The 14,827-nt window shown below is 41.1% G+C and overlaps 2 protein-coding genes across 2 annotated transcripts; one reads left to right on the top strand and one right to left on the bottom strand.

The window, feature by feature from the left end:
- Positions 1 to 64: 64 nt before the first annotated feature.
- hemk1 (HemK methyltransferase family member 1) lies at positions 65 to 5,772 on the top strand. The gene is made up of 11 exons (XM_053447555.1): positions 65 to 387; positions 706 to 879; positions 960 to 1,051; positions 1,726 to 1,819; positions 1,980 to 2,117; positions 2,610 to 2,674; positions 2,781 to 2,830; positions 2,920 to 3,025; positions 4,237 to 4,332; positions 4,636 to 4,746; positions 4,973 to 5,772. Exons 1-11 carry the CDS (start codon positions 325 to 327, stop codon positions 5,043 to 5,045), a joined length of 1,062 nt encoding a protein of 353 aa, XP_053303530.1. The 5' UTR covers positions 65 to 324; the 3' UTR covers positions 5,046 to 5,772.
- On the bottom strand, positions 5,680 to 8,045 carry LOC128462240 (cytokine-inducible SH2-containing protein). Its single transcript, XM_053447570.1, has 3 exons — positions 7,570 to 8,045; positions 6,809 to 6,972; positions 5,680 to 6,642 (listed from the first exon to the last, which is right to left on the bottom strand). Exons 1-3 carry the CDS (start codon positions 7,587 to 7,589, stop codon positions 6,146 to 6,148), a joined length of 681 nt encoding a protein of 226 aa, XP_053303545.1. The 5' UTR covers positions 7,590 to 8,045; the 3' UTR covers positions 5,680 to 6,145.
- Between the last annotated feature and the right edge of the window lie 6,782 nt (positions 8,046 to 14,827).

Below are 14,827 nucleotides of genomic sequence, written 5' to 3'. Positions count from 1 at the left end.
CATTTCACCACTTATTGCCAATGTACTTGAAGGCACCATCAGAGTCAGTGTTGCGCATGCGGAGGAGTCGTTTCTGGTCTTGTGACGTTTGCTTGCAGCGCGTGTGGGAAACACCAACAACAGTGTCCCCCAGTTTGTTTCTCGACCACACGAGTTGTTGTGTAGCTGACCCACAGGGGGACATTGGTGACACAGGCAGTGCAGACCCAGGACAAGCTGCTCAAACACAGAGTGTGGGGACAACAGAGGTCACACAAACTGCCCTTTGCTGTTCAAACGATGGCCGCACCGGTGTGGGGAGTGGGGGGTCTGCTGAGGTGAGCCATGTGGAGGAGGTCACTGGGTGCAGGCTGCAGGCTGTTTGGCTGCAGGAGCGCTGGACCAAAGGTAACTCTCTGCTCAAAGTCATCTACCTTTCATTGTATCCGAGGGAGGGCTGCTGGCGCGGTGTTGATGCGCTGTGCACAGTGGAGTCAAGCCGGCTGTAGCCCTGACACACTTAATCAGAGAATCCTATGAAATTAAGAACAAACAAACTCCAGTATCTCGGTTGCCACGGTGTAGCAAGCGAATGATGACAGTCAGCACTCCGCTTTGTGCCAGAGCATCGTCCCGCTGCAGCCAGACAGATGATCCACTGTGTGGCTGCACGCAGGGGCTTTGATTTGTGGTTATTTGGTCACTCTTGAATCTGATGCTCTTCAGGGAATCTGGGGCTCCAGTGCTGTGCGAGCATGCAGCGCTCCCGTCCTACCTGCACTCAGCATCACAGCCCTCCAGGCCATGGATTCATGGAGGAAGCACTTTGAGGAGAGAGGAGTGCCGGAGCCTGAAGAGTCCAGCCACTACATCATGGCACATTTGTTCGGGGCCAAAACTGTGAGTTGAACATTTGCTGGGGAGCATTGCCTCAAGCATTGACTCAATATATTCAGATTTTCTCACATTTCTTTGTGCAGATACAAAGTGTGGAGCAGGGGAAGCTAACAGAGTTCCTCAGCCGAGAGGAAACAGAGCAGATGTGGAAGCTCTGCACCAGACGTCTCTCCAGGTATAAAGCTTACACAAATACACTATAAATAGAATATACTAAAGTTAGAGCTCGACCGATAAATCGAACAAAATGTTTCCTCAACATCTATCAGCCGATATGAAAACTTTTATTTTACCGGCTAGAAAAATGTGCATTTGTTTACAGTTCCCAAAAAAAGTGTTTATTTTCTTAATCAACTTCTATATATTTGGTTGTATTTTTATTTCTTATTATTTTTAGTTTCCTATCGTAAAATTTATGGTGAGTCTATGAAATATTGATCATTAATAACATTTCGTGTCAGATTACGACATTTTTGGAATCATTGCAAAAACATCAAGTTGTAAAAATCGTTATTAGTAATATTTCTACCCCCTAATATTGATAAAAGCATCAGCCCCCAAAAATCCATAGAATTCAGGCTCAATTTCAAATATCCACATATTCAAAACTTGAATTTGACATATTCCCTCAAAATGCACCAAGAAAAATATCCCAGTGGTCGAGGTGAATTGACTTTATCCAGCCTCTTAGATTTTACATGAGAGGTACGTGTGTAGCTTCAATTCTACTATTCCTCCCAGTTGTGTTGTTTTATTCTGTGCTTCATAGTCAAGGTTGGTACCAGTAATTGACGCCTGTGATATCTACGCAACTGGTTTTATTGTGATCTGAAATGTGTGTGTTTGTAGAATGCCTGTGCAGTATGTGATTGAGGAGTGGGACTTCAGGGATTTGACCCTGAAGATGAGGCCTCCTGTGTTCATACCCAGACCAGAAACAGAGGTAGGAGAGGAGCAGAGACACACACACACACACATACACACACACACACACACACATACTCATATACAAACACACACATATGTAAAATGTACAAGTAAATCCTGAAGAATCCTGGGATCCTACGTGACCAGAGCAATGTTTTCTCTGTGTGTCGGTGCAGGAGTTGGTTGAACTTGTGCTCACTGATCTGGAGACGATGTGTGGGACTGAAGATGCTCTGGACGCTCTGCACACGTGTGTGGAAGTGGGATGTGGCTCCGGAGCCATTTCTCTCAGCCTCCTGAGGAGTCTGCCTCAGGTGAGCGTTGTGTTAATCACATGAAGCAGAGTTTCCTGTAACTGTCCGTTTCTTTATCCTTATAAACTCAATACATTGACATTCAATCATGCTTTTAAAATCAGATTTGGGATGAAATGTTTTGATGTTAGTTGGGTCATTTGGTAATTGGTCGTTTTAAAGAAGTTTTACATTAAAAAAATTGTTTTATATATTCCTTAATTTGAAAAAATATCAATAAACTAATTGATGAGATACAGATGTAGCAGAGGAAATAAAAAATAACTATGTAGTAGAATATAGTATTTTTTTAATATATTTTATAAGCACAGTTAATGTTATCAGCTCAAACATGCTTTCTACTCTCCTCTCATAATATTAACACAACTGCTTATTTTTCTCCCTCCACAGTCAACAGATCATATATTATAAAAACGCTTGATTTGTATTTTCTCCATTAACAAATTAAAACCCATCTTCAGCTTTTAATGGCTACGTTTTTTTGTCCACTAGCTTAAAGCCATCGCGGTGGATCAGAGCCAGCAGGCAGTGGATTTAACAAGGGAGAACGCTTTAAGGTTGTTCTACCTCAGCACATCCACTTGTAACTATCCTCACTGATTCACTTTTATTGTGGATAAAGGCTTTTAAAATACAGTAATGCATCAAGTCTTCACTTTGCAGGTTGGGGCTTCAGGACCGATTACAGATCCATCATATAGATGTGATGAAAGGTGAGTGGAAGCAGCGCATTCAAATGAATAGATGACATATATGAATGCAGTGCTAATGGATTGAAGATTTGAAATTTGTGTTTTGTCAGATCCAGAAGCTGCGTTGAGTCTCTGCACTCGTGCTTCTGCTCTGGTCAGTAATCCTCCGTACCTGTTCTCTGAGGATATGTCCAAGTTGGAACCGGAAATTCTCAGGTGATTGAAACCCACTCGATTTACACAACCTCGCCACAGTAAGGAATCGCCAAATAAATGGTCCTAACACTTGTAATAAACTATAATACACTTTAAAAGTCTGTTAACTTCCTGTCAGTGTTGTAAATAACAGTTATCGCTGCCAGAAAGGAGATTATGTTTCAATCTGTTTTTTGGTTTGTTTGTTTATTACCTCCACCAACCAGGTTTTTTTTAGTTTGCTTCATTCAACAAAAACAACTGGATGGATTAACCCTAAAGTATTAGAATGACGGGTGCAGATTTTGTCACTTTATATAATTGGGGCGTTTTTTGACATTCCAGTCAATTTCTCAGAGATTAATCAATATCTTGTTTTAATTTTGACAATTATGTATGACAATTATTTTCTTAATATTGCACTAAAAAAATGCCCAGTATATTTTCACCCAATCCAGGGTGGCGGTTTCCTCAGACGCATTATTTGTGCGACCAACAGTCCAAGTCCCAAAGATAATCAGTTTACTATCATATGTCTCATGGGAAGAAAAATGCAATAAGTCATCACATTTCGATAAGCTGTAAATTCTTAAGACATTTTTCTCACCTAAAATTATTTGATTATTTGAATAGCTTCAGCTCTACATCCGAGTGCATATCGACTTAGAGTCCCATTATGAAAACACATTTACATTCATTAGATTAGGATTTTTATGTCGATCTGCAGCAAATTGCAAACATTCATAAATACCAGTTCCCTAAACATGTCACATTTTTGTCATCAGGTTCTATGATATAATTCAATAAATGAAAATGTTGTAAAACACCCTATCTCACTCTGTAAAAGAAAGTGACAAAAATAATTGCTATTTATTCACTATTTTACATACTGCTTTTAGAAAATGGAGTATTAGGGCCATATTGAAGGGAGAAAAAATGTGATTTTAATAATCAATTTGTGATATTATGAAAATTAAGTCGTTATTGAGAATTAAAGGAAAAAACTTTTATTTTGGGGAAATAACATAAAATTAAATTAAATTAAAAAATCATGACTATCTGCTATAAATGTATATTATTATGTGTATATATACATATATATATATTATGTGTATATAAAACAGACATTTATAGAATATATATATTCTTAAAAATGTCTGTTTTTCAAACACATGTTGAACAGTGTCGGTGCAGTATTAAAGTGATGTGTGGAAACTTTCTGCTGTTTCCAGGTTTGAGGACCCGTCTGCTCTGGATGGAGGTGAGGATGGCCTAAATGTGATCAAACAGATTTTGACTATGGCTCCAAAGATTCTGTCAGATCATGGGTAAGGAACCTCTCCGCCTACAGCAAGTACACACACACACACTGACACACACACGTACGCAAACCACCCCACCTGGATTTAATTCCTTACGCCAGCAGGGGCTTGTCACAAGAACAGCGTGTTCTTAAAAACATGTATCGTGTTGCCTCTTTAATGAGTTAAGCTTTTCAAAAGACTTCCAGTGAACACAGTTCCAGATATGTGCCCCCGCTCTCGTCTCAAGGTCACTGCTGATGATTCTGTCCTGTTGATGACTGCATTTTAATCCATTTTGTGGTGCTTTATTTCCCTTGTGAATAACAGACGTGCTTACTTAGAGGTGGACCCCAGACACCCCTCGCTCATTCAGCAGTGGGTGGAGGTGAATGTGAAAGAGCTGCGTTATGTTGAGACAAGACATGACATCACCGGCAGGTCTGTGTCGAAAAACCTCTCGGCTTGTTTATGTCAACAGGATTTCATCTTATTTTGTCAGCATTAAACCCCCTGTGATTTCATGTTTACATTATGATCCATTAGCTGTCTATGGAAGTAAAAGGCTGCAGTGATAAAACCTCACAGATTTAAGCTTAGCACCACCTTGTCATTCATTCTCATTAAGTTCAAATTCAGCATCCATGACTCTTTTTTTGTTTTTTAGGCCTCGGTTCTGTATCCTCCAGAAAAGAGAACTCATACAAGGACCACGAGCTGGATCTGGATTGAGAAACTGAGATCCTATTACACTGGCTTTATCCCAGGCTGCCACAGCCTCAGCTCCTCTACCCCCACTGAGCCGCCAAGCACGCACTTGCGCTGCATTAATGACTAAAAAATGCACAATTTCCAAGGGGCCGAATTCACTCTCATGTCATTGTTTGCGTTTCTTAAAACCTAAAACCCTTGCGATCACCTCCTGTGCCACAATAGAAATGTGTGCGAGCTGGCACAAAAGCAGGCTCAAAGCTGAAGGTAATTACCGAGGCTTTTCTTAGAACCCTCCCTCTCAGAATCTCACCCTCCTCCCAGGAAGCATTCAGCAGTTCTGTGAATCTGCTGATGAGCGGTCCTCCCCTTCGCCTGTCCATTCGCTGACTCAGATGCAGGCTGTACGCATTGTTGAGCAAAAACACACAATGTGGCCTTTACGTCCTCACACACGTCTGCGTGTCTCACACACACTTCAGAGCTCAAAGGCCACAAAGTCTTTGTATTTCAAAGGTGATTAAAAATGAAAAATATTTCGTAACAAGTGTCACAAGAGCAGTCATTGTGCGGTGGTTAATACCAGGGATGTGGACAGTGCCCGGTGAGCAACACTTTCATTTAAAGCAGCACAAGATGGAAAAGGAGGTAAAGGACTGCAAGTTAGAATCAAATTAGTTATTTTAATACAAAAATGTACACATGTAAAAAGTAGAAAAAATGTTGTACTGAGAAAATAAAATGGATTAAAATGTTGTTTCAATGGAATCAGTGTACTTCTTGGAAACAATATGTACATTCATTACCGATGAGGGTGAAATAGATGTGGACAATTTCCACATCCATCATAAAATAAGTGTAGATTACAGTACTGAGTTCTCTCACGAGCTGTCTCTTACTGGGATTCTTCTTCGCCCCTCGACAAATTAAGTCCGAATGCAGACGTGTCAGTTATAACTGATAGTGTACATACTTTGTCAGTAAGAACACGACCCTGTGTCCAGCCTCTTCGGGACTGGCCTTCAACTGCTGGAGCAGTGCTGTCATGTACAGGTGCGAAGGACCCGTTTGACAGTTGTTTGTCTTTTAAGTCGGAAAAACGGCCATTGTGATGACCTTGAGGAACGCCTCATACCTTGAAGGGATAGTTCTGGATGTAACGCAGCAGAGGCCTCGGGAGTGGGAGCTGGTCCGGACAGTCAGAGTGTCTGTTAATGACGAGGCGTGTGAGGTGCTGTAAAGAGGGGAGGCCCTTGGGCTTGTACACGGCCCGCTTCAGTTTCAGTACCACAGAGGCCTCCTGGATTGTCTGCTGTGAGGGTTTCGAAGGAGCTTCCGACTCCACATTCCCCTTGTCTGCTTTCCTCTCTGGTCCCATGTAGTGCTGCACCAGGCTGGGCACGCTGGAGAAGGACGACAGGCTGGGCCGAGCCGGAGAGCTGGAGTCCAGCAAGAACTTGGCGCCGCTGTACTGGATCCGTATACTGGTGGGGCCACGTGCAGTCCGGACCGAGAGGGTCAGCATGTACATGGGGTGGCTGCTGTCCCGTACCAGGAAGGCTCCTTCAGACGCCTCCTGTAGTGCTGCGTGGGCCTGTGCTGCAGTTATTGCTCCCCAGTACCAACCTACAAACACATTCCTTGATATTAGTCACTGGACATTGCGCATGTTACTTCATGTTTATTCTACAGTAAACAATCCTCAATGAAATCATTTATCTGAACAAGAGTCTTTCAAGGATCGTATCTGTGACGTCGGTGGCTGTAAAATGAAAAACTCTCCGAACCCTACCTGAGTTTTCTAGATAGCAGAAGTTGCTGGCGATGGCCCGCAGGTCCTTTGCAGGGTCCCATAGCGAGGGGGTGCTCTGAAGGCAGGAGTTGGGAGCTACGGTTCCAGCCCGCATGCCCTGCGGGGCGTCAGTGGACAGAGCACTGGGCAGAAGAGCTCTAGGACTGGAAATGAGATGGAAGATAAAGGTTTAAATGGCATGAAAAAAAAACAAAGCTTAAAAATAGTCATGGTCGGCTTTACTCCTCCGTCCTGCATTAATATAAGATCTTTATCGTCAGGATAGTCCGGAATGAACACAAAGCACGTATTCCTTGACTTTAAGTTCTTATAGGAAGAAGATGTTCTATCTTATGAATCCACACTTTTACTTGGAAAACCACAAAATGTGATTACTTGTGTGATTTATGATTTGATTAATTACATTTTCTATCATTTGGGACAAATTTGCTATTTTTGGTGTCTAGTGTTACTGCAAGGATATTGTTAAAAAGACAAATGTATCTCAATCAGACATTTTTAATAAATAAAAAAAGGGAAAGAAACTACTTAGTATTTAAATTAGTGTAACAGGACTTTCACATTTTTTACACCACTGGCAATTCAGGTCTGGACATCTCAAATACACCTTTAATCCAAACTCTATTATTATAGCTTGACAATAGAATTAGGAAAACACACGTTTTCCTAATAGATGTCACTTCTGATGTGGTTTTAACACAAATAACAGGAGGAAACACACAAAGAAAAAGTCCACTCACCCTGGTACACAAAGAATCATACTATTAGTGGAATCCTCTGGATCTCTTCAACTTCCCCAGAAAACAAGTCAAAAACAAAATATCCAGTCACGTTTATCTACAGAAAAGCCAGGTCCCGAAAAATAAGATTTAACATGTGTTTGGAAAATTAAAAAAAAAAACGGGGACACGAAGAGCTCAGCGTGTCCCAGTGTGTCCTCCGCTCGTCTGCGCTTTTTTTCTCACTTCCAAAATATATATAAAGGCGACAGGAGACCACGGAGCCGGGATCCAGAGAGGGTTTAAACGGAGATAATAGAAAAGAAGCAGCGGGTCCGTGCGGCGGGTCGGAGTGTGTTATCACCGGAGCGGGATCCGAACGTGTGAAGGACAGAGTGTAAAGGCTTGGCTTTTCGAATTTACCGTTTCCTGGAAGACTATTCTGAGAACTGTTCGCAGCACCGCCGGCGCTGACGTCACGCCGGCCGCAGCGGTTCCCTCCCCCCTCTCCCCTCTCTCTCTCCCCCCCCCCCCGCCGGGTTGTTGTGCTGGGTGACAGTTAGCCGCTAAGCTAACCCCTACGTTCCTCGCATCCCGGCGGCGAGACACAAAACACGCGTCTTTCTCGCGGACACATCACCTGAGGACCCCCCCCCCCCCCCCCTGGTTCCCCGATCGTGTGCCACCGGGCTTCGCTCCGATACCCCCCTCCCCCTCCTCCTCTCTCTCCCGGTCCCAGCCGGCGGCTCCTGCCTTCGCTGAATCGGACTCTCATTCCCAGGAATTGCGAGGCGGCTTCTCCCTATCCGCTTTCCAGGAATCCCGGCAGCGCGCTGACTCCGCCCCGCCGGGCCGCCCCGACACAGGCTCCATTCCGCGAACCCGCCGCCTCCACATTAAAGATAATAGGAATGCGCACAGGCTATTTCCAGTAATATAGATTCTCCCTCTATCTGTCTGTCTATCCTGGGAATGGGATGGGGGGGGAGAAGAAAAGGAAAAGACGGCGGAGCTTTTCCTGGAGGTTCGTCTGAGTTATTTCACTCGAGAAAACAAGTTGTTATCGAGACAATGAACTCAAACAGAAAACGCGTTTGGTCTCTGTCGCTGTTTGGAGCAAAGAAATGTCGCTCGCTGTTTGTTCCACTTTAAATCATTAACTGTGTTTCTGTCCAACTGAGACAACAACAGGCCACATTCACATTCTATACGTGTGTGTACTGCACTGACATGTAGCGTTTTGTAGAAAATTGTACTTTCTCGATTCTTGTCGTGCTGGGGTTGTGCCTTCATGGTTGAATGCACTTCTTGTAAGTCGCTTTGGATAAAAGTGTCAGATAAATGTTATTTAAGATTCAAGATTCAAGAGTTTATTATCGAATGCACAACAATAACATTAAGCAGTCGCTGGCAATGAAATGCTTGAGTCACAGACTCTCTTCTAGCAATGCTCAAAGTATTACAACAACAACAAAAAAAAAAAGTAATAAAATAGTATAAAAAATAATATCAACATTTTTAAACAGAAAATAAAAAAATATATCTAAATATATATATATATATACACCTGAAGAAAAAACAATAGTGCAATTTTGTGCAATAGTGCACATAAGGTAATGTGATGTAATAATGTAATGTAATGTATCAGGTTTCCACTCATGTAACAGTTTCATTTACTAACAATACTCATTTCTACCCGGCGACCATCTATTCTATTCTATTCTATCAAATAGGCACAGACAGTACGAATAAAACGTAATTTTGTATAAGACCAGTACTTTTACTTAATGAAAGCACAGAAGTATTTTCAGCTTAATTAAAGCATCAATACAGAGCTTACTCACTAGAATGGCACCTGTGCACGTTATATTATATTGTTGTAGTATTGTCATAGATTATCTATCTATCAATCTCTTATGTTATGTGTGTTGCAATACTGATTTACATTAATATTTTGTTTACATTCTGCATAATAATGTGTAGTTCCCTGCATATAATATGTTGTACCTATACTTTGACTGAGTGTGCATTTCACTATCTTGTCTAACTACTTTTAAATGGTTTCTTGTGGTTTGCTTTTGAACAGTTTCCAATGTATTTTAATTGCATTATTATTTCTTTACTTTGTACAACCTTGTACAAATAACGTTTCTTATCTTATCTTCATTTGGGTTGGAAACTCAGGCCCTCCTGACACGGTATTCACACTCATGACATCAATGTCCTGTGCAGCAGCTACATCAAATCTTGCACCCTTGCATAGGTCATATTCATAAAGAGAGGGGAAATGCTTTCATGATTCAAAAGTGCAAGAAAACTAAAGACATCAGTCATGGTTTAATCTCTTGAGACTTTAATGGCCCGAGGCTGCAACTAGGCTGCAATCATTTTCATTACCGCATACTTTTCTTTATTGATCGATTATTTGCTCTACAGGAAGTCTGAGCACAGTAAAAACGTATTTCAGCTAATTGACCAATTGACAATAACCTTTCTGGGGGGTTGGGATTGCAAGCCCACCTGACACTGCATTTCCACTCAGATTTCTCATCACCCCGTCCTCCTGCATGTAGGTCTTCATATGTTATAATGATTCGGGAGACATAAGCTTTCACTGATGCATATTTGTTATTATAAAACTGAGGAACATCCTGATCAGGGTTTTAAGCTTTCAAAACAGTTCCTCCACCAGTCTCCTGAGCCATCTCACACACTCTCTCACACATGTGTAGTCTCCTGAAAACAAGGCAACACATGAAACTATGCTGAATCTTAATCATAACCATATCCACCCTAGCCTTCTGATCCCCAATGCTTCAATGCTGAAATGACCTTATTATTCTGAGAACTGGATTTTATCTTTCCCCCTGACTGTAGTCGAACAAATGTACTTCAAAAACTAGGACAACCACAGTTACTTTTGAGACTATTTATTGTTCTATTTCATGACTTATGCTCCAACCTTTTCCAGGAATTCTGAGAAACAGAGATGTGAATAAAATCACACCTCTCATATTTGAATTCCTTTTACAACACTGTTTTCCTATAATTTTGTTTGTGTGCGTTTAAAATTGGTGTGCAGTTTTTGTGGAGATCATCAGAGACTCTGGGGATATTAAAGATTATCCATCTGGATGAAGCAGTTTGGTAACCGGAGAGCGCTTTACGAGGAAGGAAGAGGGTTTACCAAGAATTTGAGGATGAAAAAGTACACAGTGTATGAACCTAGAAAGCTCCACGTTCACTTGAGCTCTTCCAGTTTTTACCCCGATCCTTTATCTGGGCTTTATTTAATATTTTGGAGTGCTTACTTCTCAGAAGATCAAGGCTCTCTTGTAACAATGCTTGAGTACAATAAATTGGCTGAGGTTGCAACTAATGATCATTTTCACAACATAACAAACAATAATATTAAATGATGAAAATAGCAGATCATTTGATATATTGATCAATTATTTGGTCTGTAGGAAGTCAGACAAAATTAGATACTTACTTGAACATTTACTCAATCACCAAAAAGGTTTAATTTGGACTTGAAGAAGTACAACTGTTAAATGAATTGATCTATTGAATGAAGAAGCTATTTACAAGCTTTGAAATTCTCTTTAGAGCAACATTTGCCCTGAAGAAAGTTTTAATGCGGTTAAACTTTGCTTTTCATATTAAAGGTGGGGTAAGCGATATTACATTGATTCACGTTTTTGTCCACTTCTGCTGATATATCCTCACGGCCCTCTACCTCTATGAATCTCTATGTGCACTTAAAAAATTATGTTTTAATGCGCAGCCCTGGCTTTGTATTTGGGAAACCAAATGCGTTTTTGGACATGTCATGTGGAGGAAGTCTGGAGAATTAGGTCTGGACTTTCTATACAGTTTGCCTTTCACACATCGCACCAGGCAGTGGGAGATTCTCTGCACAGACACGTTCACAACAGCAACAAATCCTCCACAGTTCTAAGTGTGTGAAACGGATTTTTCACAAGGAGATATCTTTAGGGCCCGAGCACCAAACAGTTAGAGGCCCTGTTGAAATTGCAAGGATTTTTCTATTTTTTTCAGGCAAATGAATTGGCTTTTTGAGGGCTTAAACATGTGCAAATCATTTCCAAAGTGAGCAGAAAATTAGAAAGTGGTGAAAATTTACATATTCTGGAGTCATTTTAAATGGGCGTGGCAAGATGGCTCAACAGCACCCCTGGAACGCAGCCCCTGAGTTCACATTGACCGATCTTCACAAAAATCGATACACAGGTGTGTCATGACCAGACAAACAAAAAAGTCTCAGGGCGCATTTTAAAGAATGCAACAAGAAGCCCGCCATTTTTCATTTAGTGACCATTTTATAAAAAAAATTACTTTGACGAACTGGTCCCAGGGCTTTCATCAGATCAACTTCAAATTGTCTTTTTTTCAAATTGAGATGAGTGTCATCTGAACCAGATGGAGATAAAAATTCAAAGATTGATTTTTCATCACACTGTATGACCGTGTTATGGCATCAAAGTTGGACATTGGACAATTGGACAATGTTACAAGAATTTAATTATTAATATTTCCCTTTTGGGGCTTTTTCATTGCAGAATTGTAATTTAATGAGTAAAAAGAGAGTGAATTATAATAAAGCTTTTAAAAAATCATAATATTAGGAAAGTAAAATTGCTATTTAATTTGGAAAAGTTATATTATGAGAATAAAGTAGTAATTTAATTAGATAACGTTATAAGATTAGGAGAATCAAGTTGTGGATGTGTTGCAGGACTGTTGGATAATAGTAGATAAGGTTTAACTTCTTTTTGTTGTTGCTTGAACTTCCACTTCACTTATTCACCTTCAAACTATCACTTGTTCTGATTATTGGACTTTTCAGACTGAAGAAGAGGATTCAGCTTCACACAAGGACATTTATCTTCTTGTCTGAGATAATGGAGCAGTAACTGTCTCCAAACTCCAGTTCAACCTGTTTCCTGTAGCGTTGCATTGATTTTCTGTTTGTGCAAAGAGATAAACGTCCACAAGGGTGAAATTGTTCTGCAGCTCGGCCAATTTAAAAAGGGAGGAGCTCCGTGGCTCATTAGGGTTAGGGTAAGGGTTATGGATAAAAGAAGGTCGTAGAGACTTGAGAGTCTGCTCTACCCCCACTAATGCGGGCACTCCCGATCGATTGGTGCCATCCTTGAGCTTCTATGACCTTCGGAAGGGAAAAACCCAATTTGTGAAGTGTTAGGGTTAGTGTTGCAATTAGGGTTAGGGTTAGGGTTAGTGGCTAGGGTTAGGGTTATGGATTAAAGAAGGTCGTAGAGACTTGCGAGTAGGTTCTTCCCCCACTAATGCTGGCACCCCCGATCGATTGGTACAATCCCCGAGCTTCTACGGCCTTCGGAAGGGAAAACCTCAATTTGTGAAGTGTTAGGGTTAGTGTTGCAATTAGGGTTAGGGTTAGGGTTAATAGCACATAGGCGAAGGAGATATTCTTGAATAACCTTTCTTCTGAAGGTGGTAGAGATTTGTTTTCTTTATGTTTTCCCAGGTTTTGCAGTTAAAAGCAACATCAGGATCACAAGGAACATGAGCCGTGTCCACAGTGCAGGGTCCAGTGGCAGTTGCCCCCTGACCGTGCTGGAGGCTGAAGCGACCATGTAACGTCTTTCAAGTGGGAAGCAACCAGTAACTGGTGGTACCGCGGTAATGGTGCATCAGTGTCTGAATGTCTGCTTCTTCACGGGCAGACACACACTCACTGTCGCAGCTGATTCTGGTCGTTGAACATGAGGTTTATGTAAATATACAAGGGTGGACTATTGGTCATGGCTAGAAGACAATCACCTAAAACAAAAACAAAATCTATCCATCCCAGCCTTTATATTTAGATTATTGAGCTCACCTAGAAATTATTGTTATTTAGTTTTTTGTTCATCATCTCAGAAAAAGTGAGTGGACCAGTGTTTATTTGAATAAAGCCTCACATCAGCTGCAGCTGAGTCATTACACATAATGAACTTTTTTAAATTGTCACAAATAACAAATAACTCCTGAAACAAGTTATTATTGTAACTTCATTGCAGAACATTCTGTATATTGACTGTTTTTAATGTATGAAGTTATTTGAGCCATTGTTTGTCGCATTTTCGAAGATATTCCCCAAAGTTTTTTCACTTCTTTTGTGCAAATATGTAATATCTGTTGTGTGTTACTAACCTCTTCATTTGCATCCCTCACTGGGGGGCAGCCCCGCAGCGTTGGTCGGCTGCAGAAATCCACACCACATATCTGCACGCTGACAGCCTGACTATAATTAACTCGGCCTGTGTGAACACACTGCATACCCAGAACTTACTAAGAATCAGTACGTGAAATGAAGTTTGGGATCCAGTGAGTAACTGCTGCTTTCTTCGAAGGTGGAGAAAAGAAGAAAAAAACAATTCCCTGAAGCTTCTGAGAAAAACTTTCACTGCCTGGAATTTGAAGCATAAGTTGATCCATTGTATGTTGGAGAGAGACATTTATTCAAAGGCAGAGCTCTGTTAACAGGCCTGGACATATCTGCTGAGCAAGGCTGTCCCTGACTGCAGAATTTGATTTCACTGGCAAAATCTGAAAAATAGTCTCAAATCTGTTTTTCCCTTTGCAGGTTTGTGCATTCATGCAATTCTGGGTTGGTGATATTAAAACCCAAAGTATGATCAAGGACATCATGTTGCAGATGTTATAATGATTTTAGAAATGCTAGCAGCGTGACTTTATGGCATAAAAAATATTTTATCTTTGCACAAAGATCTCGACAATCATCCATTCGAGTCGCTGTTAAATTCGTTACAGACGTTCACAGAATCCTCCTGACTGTAGTGGGCCAGTGGTCGTGCATCCAAAAGTGTTTATGGTAATCAAGCTTGTAAACCGAGAAATCTTGTTTTTTTTGGTCGCAGATTTGTCATGTGGAGCAGACTACGAGCTCATAGGGTTAAATCCACACACTGCAGCCTTTCAGTCGCTGCAGCCTCCGTGTGTTTCATCGTCGTGAGGGGAAATGTCGTATTGGAGATCTGCACGTTAGTATCTCAACACAACAGGCCTGCCACAGCACCAGCCTAACCATGAGGAGAATCCACAGTCATATCACAGGAAGCACCCCCATGTTTTAACCACATGTCAGATAAAAAAAGATGAATCCCTACTGAGAAAGTCTAATACCACAGTATAAACAAGGTTTTATTTAGAGTTTCCTTTCATATTGTATTTTTCTTACAAACATTGTTGATACAAAACAGGGACTGCCACA

Source organism: Pleuronectes platessa, chromosome 2, assembly GCF_947347685.1.
Source record: "Pleuronectes platessa chromosome 2, fPlePla1.1, whole genome shotgun sequence".
In the NCBI taxonomy this organism is placed as follows: Eukaryota; Metazoa; Chordata; class Actinopteri; order Pleuronectiformes; family Pleuronectidae; genus Pleuronectes; species Pleuronectes platessa.
Note: the sequence above shows the minus strand (reverse complement) of the source record. Positions and strands in the feature narration are given on the sequence as shown.

Bases quoted from the DNA above. Each gene is read 5' to 3' on its own strand.
- hemk1 (XM_053447555.1), top strand. From the start codon at position 325: ATGTGGAGGAGGTCACTGGGTGCAGGCTGCAGGCTGTTTGGCTGCAGG. The intron at 1,052-1,725 runs GTATAAAGCTTA...GTGTGTTTGTAG, and splicing joins TGCACCAGACGTCTCTCCAG to AATGCCTGTGCAGTATGTGA. The intron at 4,747-4,972 runs GTCTGTGTCGAA...TTTGTTTTTTAG, and splicing joins AGACATGACATCACCGGCAG to GCCTCGGTTCTGTATCCTCC.
- LOC128462240 (XM_053447570.1), bottom strand. From the start codon at position 7,589: ATGATTCTTTGTGTACCAGG. The intron at 6,973-7,569 runs GTGAGTGGACTT...TCTCATTTCCAG, and splicing joins ATGATTCTTTGTGTACCAGG to TCCTAGAGCTCTTCTGCCCA. The intron at 6,643-6,808 runs GTAGGGTTCGGA...ATGTGTTTGTAG, and splicing joins CTGCTATCTAGAAAACTCAG to GTTGGTACTGGGGAGCAATA.